Below are 21412 nucleotides of genomic sequence, written 5' to 3'. Positions count from 1 at the left end.
GAGGTCTAAGAATCTAGGATAAATACGTTAAGCTTCCTAGAATATAGGTAAATACAAGTGAGAAAAATAAATGGTTAAGGATGCTCCACTACAATATACTTTCTTCAACATTGATTATTAATTTGGTAAGGTAAAAGAACCGTAATACACATAAGTGAAGCTTACTGAGTAATTTATTATGGTGGATATTTAAAGTGCATAAATAATATTAATAGCTAACTTTGTAAGGGAGTAGGAAACTAGTTTTAAAATACGGTACAAAGTATTTAGTATAAAGTATTACTATGTATTCAAGATGATAAATATTATTTTTGATAGTAAAATACGGGATATTACAATCTATCCTCCTTAAAGAAAGATTCGTCCTCGAATCTTAGATAAAATAAAGAAAGATTATTTTTGATAGTAAAATACGGGATATTACAATCTAGTAAAATACGGGATATTACAATCTATTAAAATACGGGATATTACAATCTATCCTCCTTAAAGAAAGATTCGTCTTCGAATCTTAGATAATAAATGTTATTTTAGCTTATTATTGGTGAAAAAGAGTTAAAATATATCCTCCTTAAAGGGAGTTACGTCCCCGTAACTCTAATACGTACCTAGGAAAACAATTCAGGGTATCTTTGTCTCATGGTGTCTTCTGCTTCCCAGGTAGCCTCTTCGGTTTGATGGTTCGACCATAAGACTTTTATTATTTTCACCTCCTTATTTCTTGTTTTTCTAACTTTCTCATCCAATATTTTTATGGGTTTCTCTTCATAAGTCAAGGTCTCATCCAATTCTACTATTTCTGGCTCAATCACATGCGACGGATCATGGATATACTTCTTGAGTTGTGAAATGTGAAAAACGTCATGCACCTTAGACAACTCGGTTGGCATGGCGAGTCTATAAGCAACTTCTCCAACTCTTTCTAACACTTCATAGGGGCCAATATACCTCGGGCTAAGTTTTCCCTTTTTACCAAATCTCATAACACCTTTGGTTGGTGAAACTTTCAGCAACACCTTTTCTCCTACTTCAAAGACAGCTTGGCGACGATCCTGATCAGCATATGATTTCTGTCTATCTTGTGCTGCTTTCATCCTCTCTTGAATAATTCGTACTTTCTCAACTGTGTCATGAAAATACTCAGGGCCTAGCACCACTTGGTCAGTCATATCACTCCAACATAACGGGCTTCTACATTTTCTTCCATAGAGAGCTTCATAAGGAGCCATTCCTATACTTGCATGGTGGCTATTATTATAGGAAAATTCTACTAAGTCCAATTGCTCTTCCCACGAACCTTTAAAATCAATGGCACAAGCTCTAAGCATGTCTTCTAAGGTCTGAATGGTCCTCTCAGTCTGACCGTCTGTTGCTGGGTGAAATGCAGTACTATACTTCAATTGCGTTCCAAACGCCAAATGCACTTTCTCCCAAAAGTTCGAAAGAAATCTCGCATCTCTATCAGAAACAATGTTTTCAGGTACACCATGGTGCTTCACAATATTCTTTACATACGCAGCTGCCATTTGCTCCATCGACCATGTATCTTTCATCGGAATGAACCTAGCAGTCTTGGTCAAACGATCTACTATGACCCAAATAGTGTTCTTTCCGGTTTTAGTCAGAGGTAAGGCAGTCACAAAATCCATAGATATCGAATCCCACTTCCATTTTGGAACATCTAATGGCTGAAGTAATCCCTTAGGTTTGCTTCTCTCATCTTTTACCTTCTGGCATGTCATACATCTAGAGACAAATTCAGCTACTTCCCTCTTCATTCTAGGCCACCAAAAATGTTGCTTGAGGTCTTTATAAAGCTTGTCGCCTCCGAGGTGTACCGAGTATGGCGTGAAATGTCCTTCTTTCATCAACTGGTTCTTTATTTCTTCACACTTCATTGGAACACACCATCGACCCTCATAGCGAATGCTACCATCATCATGCATCTTAAAAGGTCCTATTTCACCGTTCTCCATTTTGGACATCACCCTTTTTAGCTTGACATCATCTGGTTGACCACTTCTAATCTTCTCAAATATGGTAGGGGTAATAGTCATAGAATATAGTTTTATTTCAGATTCCACCTCTCCATGCTCCTTAATCTCCAAGTTCAACCTCGAGAATTCCTCACACAACTTATCTGGGAGTACCCACATAGAATTGACTGAATGACTGGATTTCCTGCTCAACGCATCCGCCACTACATTGGCTTTTCCCTCATGGTATTGGATCTCAAGATCATAATCTTTGATAAGTTCTAGCCATCTCCTCTGCCTCATATTCAGCTCTTTCTGTGTGAAAATATACTTAAGGCTCTTATGGTCTGTGAATATCTTGCAGGTTACCCCATACAAATAGTGTCTCCATATCTTGAGTGCAAAAACGACTGCAGCTAACTCCAGGTCATGAGTAGGGTAATTTTCCTCAAACGGTTTCAATTGTCTAGAAGCATAAGCCACAACTTTACCATTTTGCATAAGAACACACCCTAAACCTTTCTTTGAAGCATCACTATAAACATCAAATCCTTCATCTCCAGATGGCAATGTCAGCACCGGGGCTGTGGTTAACCTTGTTTTCAACTCTTGAAAAGATTCTTCACATTTATCATCCCATTGAAACTTCACAGTTTTCTTCATAAGGTTGGTAAGGGGTCTCGCAATTCTCGAAAAGTCTTTCACAAATCTACGGTAATAACCAGCTAAACCCAAAAAGCTACGAATCTCAGTCACATTGGTAGGTTTATGCCAACTCATTACAGCTTGAACCTTTGAGGGGTCTACAGAAACTCCTTCTTTTGATATGATATGACCTAGGAAAGCTACTTCCTTCTTCCAGAATTCACACTTAGATAGTTTTGCATACAATCTTTTCTCTCTCAAGGTCTCTAAAATCACACGCAGGTGTTGTTCATGATCTTCAGGGGTTTTAGAGTATATCAAAATATCATCAATGAATACTACCACAAATTGATCAAGGTAGGGTCTAAATACACGATTCATGAGGTCCATAAAAACAGCTGGGGCATTGGTTAACCCAAATGGCATAACTGTGAACTCATAATGGCCATACCTTGTTCTAAAAGCAGTCTTTGCCACGTCTTTTTCCGCAATTTTCAACTGATGGTACCCAGATCTCAAGTCAATCTTAGAGAAGGTTCCAGCACCCTTCAACTGGTCAAAAAGGTCATCTATACGAGGCAATGGATACTTGTTTTTTATCGTGACTTGATTTAGCTCCCTATAATCTATACATAACCTCAGGCTTCCATCCTTCTTCTTCACGAAGAGCACAGGGGCTCCCCATGGTGACACGCTTGGCCTAATATATCCCTTATTCAATAAATCTTCTATCTGATCCTTCAATTCCTTCATCTCAGCAGGGGCCATACGATAAGGTGCTTTAGAAATTGGTGCAGTTCCTGGAATCAACTCTATGGTGAACTCAACCTCTCTATCCGGGGGCATATCTGGAATATCCTCAGGAAATACATCAGGAAACTCCTTAACAACAAGAATATCACTTAATTCACTATCTTCTCTCCCCAAATCTTGAATCTGACACAGGTAGGCTTCTTGTCCTTTTCTAAGGTACTTATGCATAGCTAAGGCTGATATGATCTTCACCCCAGGTTTGGTTGCAATGCCCTGGTAGGATATTCTATTCCCATTTGGACCTTTCAGAACAACCTTTTGATCATGACACTCTATCTGGGCCCTATATTTTCCCAACCAATCCATTCCCAATATGACATCTAAATCATCAAGATTGAACTCTATAAGGTCTCCTGGTAGTATAGTCCCGCTAATGTTTATTGAAACATCCCTATAAAGTTTTCTACATGACACTACCTCCCCAGTTGGAATAGAAATTTGAGCAGAAATATGAGAAGAAGGTTCTAGGCCTAACTTCTTAACTAGGGCAGATGATATGAATGAATGTGAAGCTCCAGAATCAAAAAGTACATATGCAGGTATAGAGTTTATAAGAAAAGTACCAGTCACCACATTAGCCTCCCCATTAGCCTGAGCTTGGTTCATCACGAAAATCCTTCCCTTGTTGCTACCATTCACATTCCCATTGTTGTTATTCGGGGTAGATAAGGTCTTGTTAGGGCCATTTTGAGCAGATTGGCTCCCTGAAGGGTTCCCTTGATTGTTGTTGTTCCTGAAATTGTTCTGCCTTCCTTGTTGGTGCTGACCACCATTTTGCTTAGCATAACACTCGAACTCACGATGTCCCATCTTCTTGCAACCAAAGCACTGCACAGCATTTCCCTTACAATCAACTCCTGGGTGGTCCTTACTACACTGCTTGCAATAGTAGTGCCTCTCATTTCTTTTTCCGTTCCCATTCCCATACTTCTGGTTCTGCCCTTGGTTTTGGGGTTTCCCTCCATTATTTCCTCGATAATTGTTGTTATTTCCATGGTATCCTCTACCCGAACCCTGATCACCATTGTTGTACCTAGCCCTTTTATCCCCATAGCCTCCAGAATTTCCCCCATTCTGATTGTTGTTCCTCGAATCTCCCTCTTTTCTCTTACCCCTAGACTTGATTTCCTCCTCTAGCTTCTCAACTCTGTAGTGACTCGCTGCGCTAACATAAGCTTCTTGCAAGGTTTGGCATCTCAAAACAATCACAACCTTCTGGGTTTCAAAGTTCAAACCTCGAATGAATTTGTTGGCCTTAGCTCTCTCATCAGGGACCATGGTAGGTGCGAACCTAGCTAACTCTAGGAACTTAGAATGATACTCTTGGACAGACATGTTTCTCTGCCTAAGGTTAGCAAACTCATCGAATTTTTGCATTTTGACATGTTCAGGGTAAAACCTATCCCTCATAGCATCCTTAAAGGCCTCCCAGTTAAATCCATGTCCAGCAACTAGGTCATCTCGGGAGGTGGACCACCAAATATCAGCTTCTGCCTTAAGATAATAGGTTGCAGAAGGGATTCTCTCTTCCTCAGGGCACCCTATAGCCTCAAACAGTTTATCAAATTCACGGATCCAGTTTTCTAGGATACTAGGGTCCTCTTCACCTTGGAAGTAAGGTGGGTTTCTACTGGCAACTTTCTTAGCATAGTCAGGATTGTTGTTTCCATTGTTGTTGTTGTTGTTGTTGTTCAACAAAGCAGTTCCTAAGGTTTGGGTCAGTTCTGTGAGTTGCTGAAGTCGTGCAGCCAACTCAGCATTAGTGGGAGGACGATTGTTTCTTCCTGACATGGTTATCTGCATCAAAGGATTGATGTATTCCTCAATTAATTACTTTTCTCTTCTAGTTTACGTGTACATTCAGACAATTTAATCACAGACAATTTCCACCAGACAAAATTTACAAAGATTTCCACCTCATGTAATTCAAGAAAATATCCAACACGTAAAACTAATAATAATTCTCTTTGTCATTTCAATAGTATAATCAATTGGCATCGAATATCCCAATAGGGTTCGTCCATTAATGAAAGCAAACTTAACTAAACAAGTAACAAAAAAAAAAAAAAATACTAATAAATTAAAATGTACCCTTGGTCAAAATAAACTATTCCTATGACTACTTCTATTCCATGAGTGGCCACATAGCCCCACTACTAAGTCTTTTCAAAATTTCACTCATCAAACTCTTCTTCGGGATCTTCTTCCTCGGGGTCTTCTTCTTCAGGGTCTTCTTCTATTGGGTCTTCTTCTATTGGGAGGTCCACTCGCATATCATCTTCCACTTCATCTCTCCCACCTCCCATTCCTTCATTCTCTAACGTGAGTGGTTCCGCATCGATTACCTCCCCCATCTCATCTTCAGGTTCCCATTTTGACCAAGCCTCCATCAACCTCGTTGAGACATACTCAATGGTAAGGAACCATTGACCCTCATATCTGTATTTGGTTGGGTGAGTCTCCCCTTCTTCTGTGAGAACGTCATCGTACATTTCAATGATTGGGATCCAAGGCTCATAGCGTTGTATGGTTTTGAGTAAGACGTCTATTATTCTAGAGTGTGTGTCATAGTTGTTCAGGCCTCCTAGGAGATCTCCCCATTCTTCACAACGTTCCTTTACTCTTTCTACATAGGGAGGTATGTCCTCATGTTGTCCCATCCTTAGGTTGTAGGGGTACATTGGGTGGTCCTCCATCTATCACAATAAAATAAAAACTAATCACTTACCCCCTTTATCCCATTATTAGAATTCTAAACATATAATAATCAATTATAAATCAAAATAGAAAAAATCATACAGATGTATCCAAATTTATCACCAGTAACAACCATCATTTGAAATTTTATTTTCGAGTAGGTATATGTTCAACACTCCAAACTATAATTCGACTCATGGTTATTTAACATAACTCAAAATAATTCCTAAACAAAAATTCATTTAACTTCATCTCCAAAAATAGGGCATTTATTGAGGACTTCCGTATTGTCGCTCAACATAATATCAATCTTTTCCCCAGAACAGAAAGCGCAAAAACATCCAGTTATGCTAGACAGATTTGGTAGTGGCATATCCTTTATCTCTAAGTTCTCTTCTTGGTTTCTTGAAGATGCAGGAGGGGACATAGGCTCTACTTTAATCCCTTCATATACTTCATGTTTAACGAGTGTAACACCATATAAATCTTCTATATATTTTACCCACACATCTTCTCCTTGTACCCAAGCATCAAACTCTTCGAGTATGTTCTTGTAATTAGGCAAGTAGGGTGTAAAACTCATCTACAACACGAAATACTAACATGTAAACACATAATAAAATACAAAAATAGATAGCACATAAAAGCATGATAAACGTCGCTCAATCTCACTAACGGCTTTGCCAATTTTTAATTCTTAATTAATTCATCTTAAATATCCTAATACTTATTTAACATTTACCAATTTAGTCCTAAAACCTATTGCTCTGCATACCAATTTGTAACACCCCCAATTTCAATACCTCGTTTAAGACTTATAGCGGAAGCATAAAATAATAAATTAAGGGTATTACCGCCACATTTAGGTTACAACCCAAATGTAAGGCTATATTATCCATCAATAATCCAACCTTTATAAATAAACCAACATTGTCACAATTAGATAACTTAAACCATCTACCCAAAATTTCGTTATAAACTGAATTAAATAAAATCCAACTGATTGTCTTTAGGTGATCTACGTTATTAATAACTTGCTACTACTGCTGTGAAACGGTCGCTCGTGACGTGCCATGCATACCTGTAAATTGGAAAAACATATACAGAAAAGAAACCACAAATCAGTGGAAATTGAGTAAGTACTACTTCACCCTGTAAAACAATTTTCGAAAACCTTTTTCTTACTTTGGAAAACACTTTATCTTAAAAACATTTCATGCACAACTAGCACGTAACAAGCACACGCACTCAGTCCATAATTAACAGTTAATTAATTACTTAGAGGTAAGAGAACAAGATAATTCCACCATAATTGTAGTTCGAGACTACCACCCTAATGGGTGTAACCACCAAAATAGGTCTTAGTCCTTAAGTGTGCACACCCCCCAGTGAGTATTTTGAACTCAAAGGAGTAGAATAAGCCTAGGTCGTGCTAGTTAGCTCCGACTATAATATTAAGACACGATGTGTCATACCACCAATGTGTTCATCATCTTAGGGGATCCTGCCTAAGATGTCTTACCGACCAAGTGTATTACATTTTAAGTACTTATATTTTAATAGGGAGTGCCGGTGATCATATACGAACAAGTAGCTTAATTATTCCATCGTATCATCATAAAACCAAGATCAACCACTTATTATCCTCCACTGAATGATTAACGTGGGCGCAAGGGAGGGTTAGCTTGCTACCACTTTTAAACATTCATCACATACTAAATTACGTACCTGCAATACATTAAATCTAGGAGTATAGCTCATAAGTAAATCACCAATTTGACTACAGTCATTGTTTATCAAACCCCATCAATAAAACATGTATCATGTAATTATACGAACCACATATCATAATAATTCCCATATTCATATACTATACAAATAGCATGTCGCACATATTCACGTCAAAACCATATTTCTTTACAGGGTTTAGTAAAGTGGTGAACGTAGTAGCTTACCTTATTAAGCTTAGCTTCACAAATCACAAACACGAACACTAGTAGTGATCTTCCCGCTCTACGGACTCTACAAACAAGTATACATCGTATATTAGGAGCTATCTATCTAGTATTTTTTTAGTACCCTAAGCTTTCGTATATTACCAATATTAGCGTCACGTGTTGTATAGTATATATCTATCAGCATAATAATTCATAGTGGGTGTATTATAGTGATTGTTCTCTAGGTTTAAGAAAGACTTTAATATAAGAAAACATCACCCGTAACAGCGTCAATACTATTACTCTATTTATTAATTTATTTGTTTTACCAAAATATCAGGACTTTTAGAAGAGTAATAATAGAATAAGAGAAGTTTGATCATGGTTAAGATAAGGATGTTGCCGCCAAAATTACAACTACCTAGTTGAGTGAAACTATGAAATGCGATATATATATATATATATATATATATATATGAACGAGAGACCAACTTTGGTTGATTATCGTACCTCTGTTTATTGACGGTTCTTAGAGAGGAATGGTCGGTTACGAAGAGGGTCGTGAGGACTATGAACTAGTGTTTTTCGCGGTGGTTTCGAGGGTGGTTTGATGGTGTTTCGGTGAAGCCGAAAGTGGCTAGAAATCAATTTCGGCGATCGAGGTTTTCTTGCGGAGCTTTCTGGTGGTATTTGAGAGTATAAGGGTTTTTTTGTTTTGCAAAACTAGTGTATTAGGGTTTCTGACTATTATTTATAGGGAGGGGTTCAAGAGATAGAAGTTACGATTTAGCGGTAGATAAGCATTATCTGTTCTAGCTTATCAGTTTGTTACAAAGTCAAATAAGGTTTGTAATTCAAATCTCCAATTTGGATAGGGAATTAGGAATGCACGTAGTTAGCTTCAAAATAGGAATTAGTTGTAAAGATATGCTTAGGGAGTTCTAGTATAGATAGAGGTCTAAGAATCTAGGATAAATACGTTAAGCTTCCTAGAATATAGGTAAATACAAGTGAGAAAAATAAATGGTTAAGGATGCTCCACTACAATATACTTTCTTCAACATTGATTATTAATTTGGTAAGGTAAAAGAACCGTAATACACATAAGTGAAGCTTACTGAGTAATTTATTATGGTGGATATTTAAAGTGCATAAATAATATTAATAGCTAACTTTGTAAGGGAGTAGGAAACTAGTTTTAAAATACGGTACAAAGTATTTAGTATAAAGTATTACTATGTATTCAAGATGATAAATATTATTTTTGATAGTAAAATACGGGATATTACAGTTGCTCTTTAAATTAAATCCCATTCTCACGATATTGTGTGGGCTGTGTTGACTATAGAGATCAAGAATTTTTTCTGAAAATCCTAACTGCTCTGTATTTTGATATTGTGAAATTTGTGATGGGTGAAAGCTGCAGTCTTGTTCTTGGTTGCTTTTAATAACTTTTAGTTTGAGTTGTGCTAAAACCTATTAGCTCAAATGGTATAGCACTATGCATGTGATATGCACAGGGGACGTGGGTTCGATTCCTACATAGGTTGTCTTTAATCCTTATAGTATGCAAGTATGCCATTTCAAGGACCATTCCTAAGATGACATTACCTTATTGATATTAGTATTACTTGTTGTATAGATACAAAAAAACTAATATTACTGATTACCTTATTCAGTTTAGAACCCCCCAATTGATCTAATTCAGGAACTTCAGTCTGAGATAAAGAACCCCCCAATTGGCCTTGAACCAGTGATGTACTGACGAATTCAGATGAACAAAGCAAGTGATTGACATGGTCTGTGGATGGCTTCACTCTGTGCCTAATTATTAAAAAAGAATTTTTTTTTTACATGTTACAAGCCTGACAGTTTACCAGAGTGTAGACTAGTTAGACCAGTAGCCCAACTTGTGAAACCCCAAATCATTAGTATTCTCTTCTTCATCTCTACAACTCAAACTTGTGAGACCCATACGATTTCAGATGAACACAACCGATTTCAGATGAACACAGACGAAGAGAGTATCTTGTTTTATGACAAGTGGTAATATTGGCATCCAGTCACCAATTAAACCCCCAAACGACTCTCACTTTTTTTTTTTTTTTTTATTTATTTTGATACACAATATATTAGCTATTGTTTTCTCATTTAGAGAAATTAAAATGAGCAACAACCCCATCACATAACTAACTTGTGATTGTGGGACTAAATCTGTCAACTGTTTTGTATAAATTTTTAAGATTGCAGCTACAACTTCAAAAGGGATTGATTAATCAGTTGGCAATACATGATGAAATGTTGTTGTACTTCGTATTCCCAATTTTCAATCATACCAAAGCTGAAACTATCAAGAAAAATGTTCAGTTAAATCTACAGCTACAACTCAGTAGTTCAACACTACAAATCTGAATCAGAGAGGAACTTTGATCATCCAACTGTTTGTTGTATTCTTGCTCAAAACTGGATCACAAATTGATTTCCCTGAGTGTTTATAAGAAATGAACTTTCTCAAAACTGGTCTGATCACTGATATCAACTGCTCACAAGACACGATTGAGTTTGATACCAAACTGTGACCCTAAAACGATGATACATAATACATACTTCAGTTTATTGCTGTAACAAGTACTGAAGCAACGAGAACTAGCATAAAATTCGCCCTATTATCCAATTAAAGAAAACAACAACAGATGGTAGAAAATAAACGGCTACATCAACACCACATCTAAAGCAGCACCATCACCATCACCACCACATCAACATCTGCAATACCACCACCACCACCAACAACAACAGCAACAGCAACACCATATCAAAAGCAGCAGCAACACCATCACCACCACATCAACATCAGCAATACCACCACCACCACCACCACCAGCAGCAACTAGAGCCAAAATAGTAACCACAGACAACATACAGCAACAGAACACCCTAGGAAAACAAAGACCTTAGTAAGACAAAACAAAAACTAAATTTAAATTACACATTAAACAGAAAGAAGGGTACCTGGTTAATTAGAGAGCTTTGCAGGGCAATTTCGGCTATCATGGTATGCCAAATGACCACAACTTTTACAATGTCTCTATTTCTTTTCTTGCTGTTCCATTGCCTTCTCTTTTCCCCCCTTCATACGTTTACCAGATCCTTTGGTATTCGATTGTTTTGGTGGAAGAATCTCAACTTCTTTCGGTGCACTTGATCCGATAAAAGATTCTAACTCTTGTGTTCTGCTCTCAGTGGGATTACTCTCGAACTCTTTTAATTATTTTGATACATTTTGTAATTCATTTGAGATAAGAGTTAGTTTTTCAGGGTCTCTTCCTGCCAAATTCATGCAGTTCATGAATTCCAACCAATTATTAGAAATGAGCTTATCCTCATTATCTCTTTTGGAATAACCTTCCAAAAGGTTACTAGACACGTTAAAAATTGACTTGCTTGCTGCCATCTTGGTCCATCTGTTCAAGATATAATAACCTGGAATTTCAGACAAACCTTTTCCCTTCAGAATGCATAATATATGTCGGCATGGAATGCCTTCACATTGAAACATTTTGCATGAACAACGTGCCACGTGACTAAGAGAGTTATATACAACCTCACGCATCTTCCCATTTTTTCTAGCATGATTAGATATGTTATAACTAGTCCCTCTTCTGTGTCTTTCTTGTCCTCAACTTCACAATCCATACAAGCAAGCCACAACTGCTCTTGAAACTTGTAAAAGTTAGTGAAAGTATAGACTTGACTTGCATGTCTCTCCAAATCCCTATTTGTTTTTAGTTCAGGAATTAAAGAAAAGTTATCATTGTCAGACATTGATTGAGAATGTCTCTGTGATTCTACAGCACTCTCAAACCGCATCCAGAACTCCACTAGACTCAAATGCGGATTTGTGAAACTACAAAAAAAACTATTTTCACTTTCAAACCTCGACGTCGTCCGTAATACAGCTCCTAAGAAAACATCTCTGAAATAAGCTGATATCCACAAGTTCCTAATTGAAAACATCTGAGAAAGCCAGTCATTATTTTGTAACTCAAATTCATTGATAACTGATTTCCAAGATGATTCAAATTCCTCCTTTGTCTCTGAATTATACACACAAGACTTAAATTGGTTCATAAAATCTTCATTACTACTCAAAGTGCTTCCCACCTTTTCTGAAAGTTTTCTCATTATATGCCATATGCAAAACCTATGAGTAGACGTGTCAAAAACATTTTTGATGGCTACTTTCATTGCAGGATCTTGATCAGTAATGATGCAAACAGGTTTATAACCCTCCATTTCATCTAAGAACTTTTCAAATAACCACGAAAAAAATTCAGCTTTCTCATCCCCCAAAATTGCTGCTCCAAATGTAATACAAAGTCTGTGATTATCAAGACCAGTAAATGGAGCAAAGATCATCTTATATCTGTTAGTGTCATAAGTAGTATCAAATGACACAACATCTCCATATAGTGCATAATTTTTTCTAGAAATGCCATCTGCCCAAAACACATGTCTCAATTGGCGCGTGGCCTTGTTTATCTCATATGCAAAATAGAATGAAGGATCGATTTTTTGTTTTCTCTTGAAATTCTCAATAAACATGTCAACATCATAATCTTTAATATGAAGGCTCAAATCTTTGGAAGTTTTTCAAATCTTGCTTACTACATCCAACATTTTGATACCCACCCACTTGTTCCTTTATGTAACGATGCGCTCTACTTGCACCAACATTGGCACGAGAAAAGGCCTTATACAAGCATCTATGGACATTAGTAATTCCCCTGTTTGATTTTAGCATGTGACACTTTCTAGGGGTTGCAAGTAAATGGGTATGACCTTCGTGAAATTTATATACTACATATTTACCTTCTGACGTCCTTTTAAAACCAACCAGAGCCTCACACCCTTCCCTACTCAATTTCACATTTCGTACTTTTTGCGTACCAGCGTATTTAGCTTCTCTAAATCCCTCTTTTGCACAAACACAAGTTTTATACTTTAAGAAGCCAGTTTTTTTTTATCCTTTTTGCTAGATGATTTACGGACACTAAAACCGACCTGATGAGCATATTTTTTGTAGAATTTCTCACATTCCTCCAGGTTGTCAAACTCCATCCCTTCTTTTGGGTTCAAATCATCTTCACATACAGGAACCCACTCCTTAATTACACTCATAGGACTTCTGCATTTGTTAGGCGTCATATTTTCTCCTCCTTGACGTTCAACGCGCTCTTCATTTTCAAATTGCAATTGGTCATGGTTAGGCTCATATTCGTCTTCTTCTTGTTGAATCTCATCCATATTAGAACCTTCAAAAATAATATACAAATTTGAGACATATGCATAAATACAACTTGGCCATACAGAAAAATTATTTCATTGACAAAAATTTCGTCCAAAATGGTTAAATAGTTTATTATGAGAATTTGAATTACTTGTTAAAATATCATAGCAATATTAGGTTAGGTTTACAAACATAATAAACACCATAAAATAATCATCATTCATAATGTCATTCATATTAAAAGTGTAAACTAGAAGATTAACTCTTCATTAAAAAAAAAGTATTTTCATATGTGAACGTACATTGTCGTGGGAAAACTATATAATGGTGTTATCGGAAAAAAACAATTATACCTTCGGATAAGCGACGATTTGTTGTATTTGATTGCTCTACAACAAAGAAGATGACGATTAACATTAAAATAATTTCATTTACAAACTTTACGTCAACATTGGTCAAAAATTATTATGACAATTTGAATTACATGTTAAAATATAACAACAATATTAGGGTGTAAATTTAAAGATTCATTCATCATAATAAGTATTTCGTAGGTATACATAAACTAAAATACTATGTAATGGTCCGTGGAAAATGATTATACCTTCGAGTAAGAGATGATTGGTTGTAGTTGATTGCTCTACCATTAATCTCATTGACTGCGAAAACAAAGAAAATGACGACAATATGTAGCAATTGGTTGGAGAGTATGATTGCCTAATCTTGATGATTATCAAGCTGATTGCTAGTGTGAAGAGACTCTAATAAAAAAAGTGAAGGAACGAGAATTAATCAGTATTCATCGGCGTTTTTTGTTTATACGTCAAATAGGACTTTTAATGAGTTTTAATTAGCGTTAATATTGATCGTAGATCAATATCCAAGGGTTGAGGACGAGAGTTCTCATTAAAAGAGGGGTTCTCATGAGAACCGGCCAATATATATATATAGAATCAGGATCTGGTGAGAACCACCCCTTAAGATGAGAACTGAGAACTAATCTCAGCCCTCGATCAATTCAATCCAACGACCCTTATCTTACCCGACCAAATCAAAAAATAAGGTTAATTTGGTAATTTTAATCTGTGAATGACCACCCCTCTTCAACCCATTTTTTCATATTTTCTTTCTCTCTCTTCCTCCCGTTTTCTCTCTCTTTCTTCTTCTGCAGCATCTCCGTTTCATATCTTCCTCTTCTTTGCGAATTCACCTCTTTTAATTCGCTAGGTATGTGTTGATTTTTCGATTTTGTTTCAGTTTTTTGTTCTTTCGATATCTCGCATCTTTTCAATTTCGTATCTTTGCCCCTCTCACTTTAATTCTTCGATCCTCGTTCTTGCAATTTTGCGAACAGAGTTATTTTATATCGTTTATTAGGGTGTTTTTGCTTCAATTAGGTTTTGAATTATAGTTGTGGGAGTGTTTAGATTTATTTTTAGTTTGTTATTTGCTTGAATTAGGGTTTGTGTTTTTATTTCTATGATTCGTTGAATTAGTCTTAATTGTTATTTGTATGATTTTATTTTCTTCCAAACAAAGCATACTATGTAGGTAAGCATCATTTATGAATCAGAAATAATAGTTTTGCAGGCTGATTGTAATTTTGTGCCATTGATCTACTTTTCTCTTATTTAGAATATATTTGTTATAATTAACATCATTGCAAACGTTGGCTCGGCGCGTTTTGAGGAGTCAATGTAGGAGGGTACTTAGTAGTATGATTGGTTGTATAATGAGTATGCTTAGAACATCGGTACAACTATGATATGATACAAAAACATTTATTTCTTACTTCTCAAATATTTGTACTTAAACTTGCAAATATCCATATTGTCTTTTGACTCAAATTAATGCGCCTAACTTTCCATAGTTATCAAAGTTGGTAGTAATTAGTAAATACTCCACATTAGCAGAGTCAGAAGAATACATCTCATTTTCTGAAAGGGTTAATGATATGTTGGTCAGAATGTCAGAAACTCAACATTATGTTGCACAAATGATTGTTCTATTGTCCGACTGTTTTAGGTGTGGGAGACAGGCAGTGAAAGAGAACTGACCTGCTACATGTCACGCCCATGTACATATACTATTTTGGTTTACTTTCTATGATGTTTTACTCCACGCCTTGCCTGATCTTGAACTCTCCCAGTTGGAGACCCACTAGCTGACTGGCTAGCCAGGTTCGGCCCTAGGCCAATGATATTTTGTTGTCTTGGTAGTCAGCATGTCTTAGACGCAACCCAACTGCAGGAGCTGGCCCTGGGCCTGGAAATGACAGGAAATCCTATATTGTGGAAATGGGTTAATAATGTTTGGTTTACTTTCTATATTGTTTGGTTTACTTTTAATTTGAAAATATTTACTTCCAGAAGTTAAAATATAATTTCATTCTAGTATTCCTAATCCGAGAGAACACTAGCCTAGGGATGTCAATGGGGCGGGGCGGGGCGGGTGCGGATGTAGGTCCCTCCATCCCCATCCCCATCTAAAATTTTCATCCCCATCCCCGCCCCATCACCCATGGCGGGTACAAAATTCATCCCCATCCCCGCCCCATCACCCATGCCGGGTACAAAATTCATCCCCATCCCTGCCCCAACGGGTGTAAGCTAAAATCCATCCCCGCCCCGCCACCCAACTGGGTATCCATCCCCGTCTTATCCCCGCTTCATACCCGCGCTAATACCCGCCCTTTTCTTATTTAGCAAACATTTGCCATATATACGGAGTAATCAAAGTTAACTATAGGAAAAAAAAACCTTATGACTAAAGTAACCTATATAATCGAAAAAATACTCGTCATAACAAAAAAATCCAAACAAAAAACATAAAAATCTCACCTAAATTTATATTATCACCTAAAGATGCAAATAAATCCAAACTCACCCCATCACCCATGGCGGGTATGAAGCGGGGCGAGTGGGGATGGGGCGGGGCGAGTGGGGATGGGGCAGAGCGGGCGGGGATGGGGCGGGTTCAACACAAAATCCACACCCGCCCCATCACCCATGGCGGGTACGGTTTATATACCCATCCCCGCCCCATCACCCGCCAAACCTACCTCCATCCCCGCCTACTTGGGGCGGATGCGGGGCGGGTCTCCCGCGAAACCCGCCCCACTGACATCCCTACACTAGCCTAGTAGCTCAATAGGTAGAGCATTTGTGTGAATGCACAAAGGATGTGGGTTCGAATCCCATGTAGGCTCGTCTTTACTTAAATGTTGTGAGTTTGTTCAGTTTTAAACTACTGACATGAACCACTGCATAATGCCCACTTCTAAACATATTTGTCACAGGCACACAAACAAGTATTCAATCTGGACATTGGTTATGATATATGCATCTACTTTTTTCTGATGACTCTATTTTCACACATTGGCTACGAAGTTTACAATGAGAGCAGCTGAACGGAAAAATGCTGCTCCACTAGTACTAGTAGATGCATAGTCATCATACTCACAGTGATGCAGCATTGTCATCATGCTCGGATAAAGATGAGATGAAACATTTGGGTGTGATGCAGTTTATTCTGCTGGTCAACTCCGATAACTTCAGTCAGGGTTCGGGTTGGTTCTACTACAGTTAGTCCTCAACTGTAGGTGCTACTTGGGTTGCTGTTGAAACCAAACACTCTTTATGCTGGAGAGGCAAGTTTGCAGGGTTGCTCAAGGCTAACTAGCTCTTGATTTAATTACTTTTAAATTAAAAATGTCAACTAGGGCCAGTGATGATGACTTCTCTTATTGTTGTGTTTTGTCAACTAGGACCAGTAGTATGTATATGTATTAGAGCAATCATGCATATTAACTATCTTTAATTTTGAATCAAATTGATGATGAAACATATAACTATTTTAGTTTACTTTTCGAACAATACCATTTACTTACATGTTGATTTTCTTTACTCTTCGAAAAAATTACATTCAAAGTTTCATTTTTATTTAGTTTACTTTTAGAGAGATTTAGTTTACTTTGAAGAGATTTAATTTACTTATATATAGAAAATAATGCATGTACCAGCTAATTGAGAAAACCATCCATCAACAAACAAAGGAAAAACTACCAACAAACAAGCAGAAATACCTAGCAACAAAGCACACCAAAACAACCCAAAGACACAGTCGACCGAGGTCACTATGGCACAACTGACTGGTCACAATAGCCAAACCTATTGACCAAACCTCTGAGATGGGAACTGCAGAAACAACAACCCCTACATGACTAACAACCTGCAACAATAGCAGACCAATCACATAATCCTAAACAGACTGCAAATTTGCGCCTAACCCATGCAGTCAGACCCAGCCGAAACCAAATAACTTCTGAAATGCAGCAATAAAATGTAAACAACAACATCATCTAAGTCTGTGTAACTCTCAATTAACTGTGAAGCAGGAGCTTGAGCAAGCCCCTGTAAAAACACGCTATAGAAGCATCAACAAAACTACGAAGCCATGGCTAGCAGCAAGTGCCAACAAATATATCAAGAACAAATGCTTCACCCACATAACATCCAATCGTTATTTACTTTTAAGTTTAATTAATCTACTTTTACTAATATCTTATTTACTTTCGAGTCTAAGTAATTTACTTTTTAAAATGAAATTCGTCAAGGCCTAAAATTTCTAAGTAGAAGCCAGGTGTAAGGAATTAATATACTCTCCTTGACATTTTAGGTGTTTTGTTTTCTCTCAGAAGCTTCATTTTACCTAACTAATTCGCTGATAGATGAACACATTTCTCATCTTACCTACTTTTCTACCTCTCGCCCAAAACCTCAATGTCATGAACTGATCCAACCTACTTTTAAGTTAATACTAGTAGCTGGCTGCGCGCGTTGCGCGCAGTGTGGCTGGAAATTTGAAATTTGGTACCGTTGGTGTTCTAGCATTCTACGAGTATATGAAATAGTCGTGTACCACAAAAGTGAACTTATTAATCAACATACAATTTCGGATATTTCGGATTTGATATCCCAACTTGGCTAAATACAACATAACTCAGCCCTCTCTCTCAAGGTTCTTGACTTCTTAAAGCAGCTCACGACCCATTTGTAATAAAACCCAGTTGCATTTATTACACAAACACTATAAATATTTCTCCCTGGTGCATATACCAAGGTACGCTCATTTATTGTATTCACACACATTTTAACTTAGAGAACTCTCTTTACTCTCAAACCTAGTACTTAGGCATCGGAGAGGCTTTTCTCGAAACACCCCTGAGGCTAGTTAACTTACTTGTGTGCAGGTACTTTGAGCCAAAATACTCTCAAGAACAAGCTAGATCTTCCACTATTACGAAAGAGCCTTCATCCGAAACCCATTATTTCATACCCGGAACAATTAATATGATTTTGTTTTTTAATTGGATGTTAGCATTGTTCAATATATTCTAATCACTACAATCTATTACTATATACTAAAAGAGACACCAGGAATGACACGTGTCAATTCCTGGTGCAATTTTTTCCCGCCAAAAATTACTTTCCGAAAAAGTGTATCTATTTTGTTTTATTTTATTTATATTCTTTACCTTTTTTTATAAACTATTTATGTATGGAAACAAAATTTAGTTTATAAATTTTGGGAATATAATAGATACGACGTAATAATAATTATTCTAAATTGGTAATATTTTAGACAAATCGCTATATTAATAATGGAAAATATACCACTCAATATTTTGGTCAAATTACCATATTAGCATTTTAAATATGCATATTAGATGAATAAATTTAAATGAATATGTTAAAAATATTATAACTATGCAGTAGTTTGGAAGATATTCAGTTAAATATTTTATGAAAAAATTATAAAAATCCATGCATGCACGGAATCTAATCTAGTTATATATATAGCATTCCGTGACATTTAGCTATCCACTTTACTCAACATGTTAAAAAAAATTAAAAAACAAAAAAATAAAAAAAATAAAATAAAAGAAATTAAACAAAATAGGAGTTACTGTTCATAAGGGATTTCACATGTTAAAAAAATTAAAAAACAAAAAAAGGAAAAAAATTAAATAAAAGAAATTAAACAAAATAGGAGTTACTATTCATAAGGGATTTCACATGTTAAAAAAAATTTAAAAAAAAAGGAAAAAAGAAATTTTAAAAAAATAAATAAAATAGTGTTACTGTTCATAAGGGATTTCTCCCACTTTTTAAGGGTTATAGATTATTTACTTTTGGGTTTTTTCTATTTACTTTTGAATATTTATGATTAATACTGTACATCAACAACCTATGTAGGATTTGAACCTACATACATGTGCAATGACACATTGCTCTACCATTTGAGCTAATAGGTTTCGACTTAATATTTTAAGAAAAAAATTATAGTCAAAGTTCCATTGTTATTTAATTTACTTTTACAGCAATTTAGTTTACTTTTAGATAGATTTAATTTACATCTCCAAGCTTGGAAACTTAGAGACATCCCTCTCTTTCTCTAATTATTCCACCTTACAAAATAATAATGACAGCAATTCTCCCCCTCCCCCTCCTCCTGACAGAAGAATATGATCAACGATCAATTTCAAGGACCGACCACCTTCTTACCAGTGGATCACAAGATCAAGAAGAGGAAACACAGCTGAAACACATTGTAATGTGTTTGGGATTGCAGCCTCTTCCTTTTTGTGGGATAAAAGAAAGGAGTACATCAACATTGGTGGAGGCCTAATCAAACCAGAGGATTTGTTTAGCTGGACGCAAAAGTTAGGACCTACAAGAATGAGAAACTCCCTAAAATTTGAATCTCTGGTGATACCACAAAGTTCACCAACAGACTTGGAAGAAGATGATTGAGGATTTCTAGCAATAAAAAACACAACTACTTCCAGACCAAGTACCTCTGTGCACTGGATGATCTCTATTGGATGACCAAGTTATGGTCCTTTCAGGGATTCTATTGAACCATGTGGCTAACAGAAAACTTCTAGACCCTATCTCTTGAAACCCGGAAGCAAAGTCGTTGGAGGGAGATGCACAAGATGACGAGATATCACTAGCAACAAGAGAGGAGCCCGAGGTTACATTGTTGTAACTTTCAGCAGAGGTTATGAAACACAGTAGAAAACAGAAATAAACATAATACAACTAATTTACTTTTACCAAGTTTCGATTTACTTTTGAGTTTCTTTTGTTTACTTTTGAATTCATTGTATTTACTTTTGAGATATTTCTTTGTTTACTTTGGAATTCCTTGTATTTACTAACCTTATTGCACAGTAGAACCCCAACCATGTTAACCTTACCACCGACTTTATCAGATCAACATTGTTAGGGTAAGCAGCAACAAGAACTTGCTAACTGATCTAACTTATGTAAATTGACTGCAACCATAATAGACTACCATAACAGACTGCACAAATAACAATAGAAAAGCAGTAAACACAATTGCAATAGAACATGCCCACTAAAACTGACCAGGACACAGTATGCCAAACTGCAGGTCAGAAACCCAACCCTAGCAGTTAATTGGGATTGGCAAGCTTTGCATTAGCACCCTCATCCCCCTGCAGCAACAACGTACACAGAACACCGTACCTTAAGAGCCACTATGCAGAACAGTTCAGCTAACCACCTATCAACGCATGACAAGTCTGCATCATTAGCCCTCAAAACCACCCAACTTACTTCTTGACTTCAAAAAAGCAACCACCAAACAAGAAGTCCAGGAACATCTATTCTCCTGACTGTGTCTGAAATTATTCAAATCATTTTACTTTTTAACCAGTTCTATTTAATTTAATGAATTCTTTATCTACTTTTAATTTGAACAAAAACAGAAATTATGTAAAGCTGTGATCAAAAGTAAACACAACATCGAGTAAATGTAAATGCAATATCAATAAAAATAAAGACATATCAGCAAAAGTAAAGACATTATCAGCAAAAGTAAACACAGTATTAGGTAAAAGTAAATACAATATCATCAAAAGTAAACCCAATATCTTAACGGAATTTGATAACCTAGAAATCCATTTGAACTTAATTGGAAACATTTACCTTCAATTTTGAGCTGGATGATTGCAGATTCAAGTT

The 21412-nt window shown here is 36.5% G+C and overlaps 1 protein-coding gene and 1 long non-coding RNA gene across 4 annotated transcripts; one reads left to right on the top strand and one right to left on the bottom strand.

Moving 5' to 3' along the window:
* Positions 1–10281: 10281 nt before the first annotated feature.
* Positions 10282–14101, bottom strand: LOC110781477 (protein FAR1-RELATED SEQUENCE 5-like). 3 transcript variants are annotated; one of them, XM_056840096.1, is made up of 4 exons: positions 13963–14101; positions 13712–13747; positions 11081–13383; positions 10282–11005 (listed from the first exon to the last, which is right to left on the bottom strand). In XM_056840096.1, the coding sequence occupies exon 3, from the start codon at positions 12671–12673 to the stop codon at positions 11579–11581; it is 1095 nt and encodes a 364-aa protein (XP_056696074.1). In that variant the 5' UTR covers positions 12674–13383; positions 13712–13747; positions 13963–14101; the 3' UTR covers positions 10282–11005; positions 11081–11578. The 3 variants fall into 3 exon arrangements, with proteins under 3 accessions (XP_056696074.1, XP_056696076.1, XP_056696075.1); XM_056840098.1 differs by having other exon boundaries at positions 13963–14095; XM_056840097.1 differs by lacking the exon at positions 13712–13747.
* Positions 14102–14457: 356 nt separating this feature from the next.
* On the top strand, positions 14458–17221 carry LOC130470284 (uncharacterized). Its single transcript, XR_008930297.1, has 2 exons — positions 14458–14585; positions 16657–17221. It is a non-coding gene; the product is annotated as an uncharacterized lncRNA (long non-coding RNA).
* The last annotated feature ends 4191 nt before the right edge of the window (positions 17222–21412 follow it).

This window comes from Spinacia oleracea, chromosome 3 (genome assembly GCF_020520425.1).
Source record: "Spinacia oleracea cultivar Varoflay chromosome 3, BTI_SOV_V1, whole genome shotgun sequence".
Lineage (NCBI taxonomy): Eukaryota > Viridiplantae > Streptophyta > Magnoliopsida > Caryophyllales > Amaranthaceae > Spinacia > Spinacia oleracea.
This window is presented reverse-complemented; position numbering and strand designations above follow the sequence as displayed.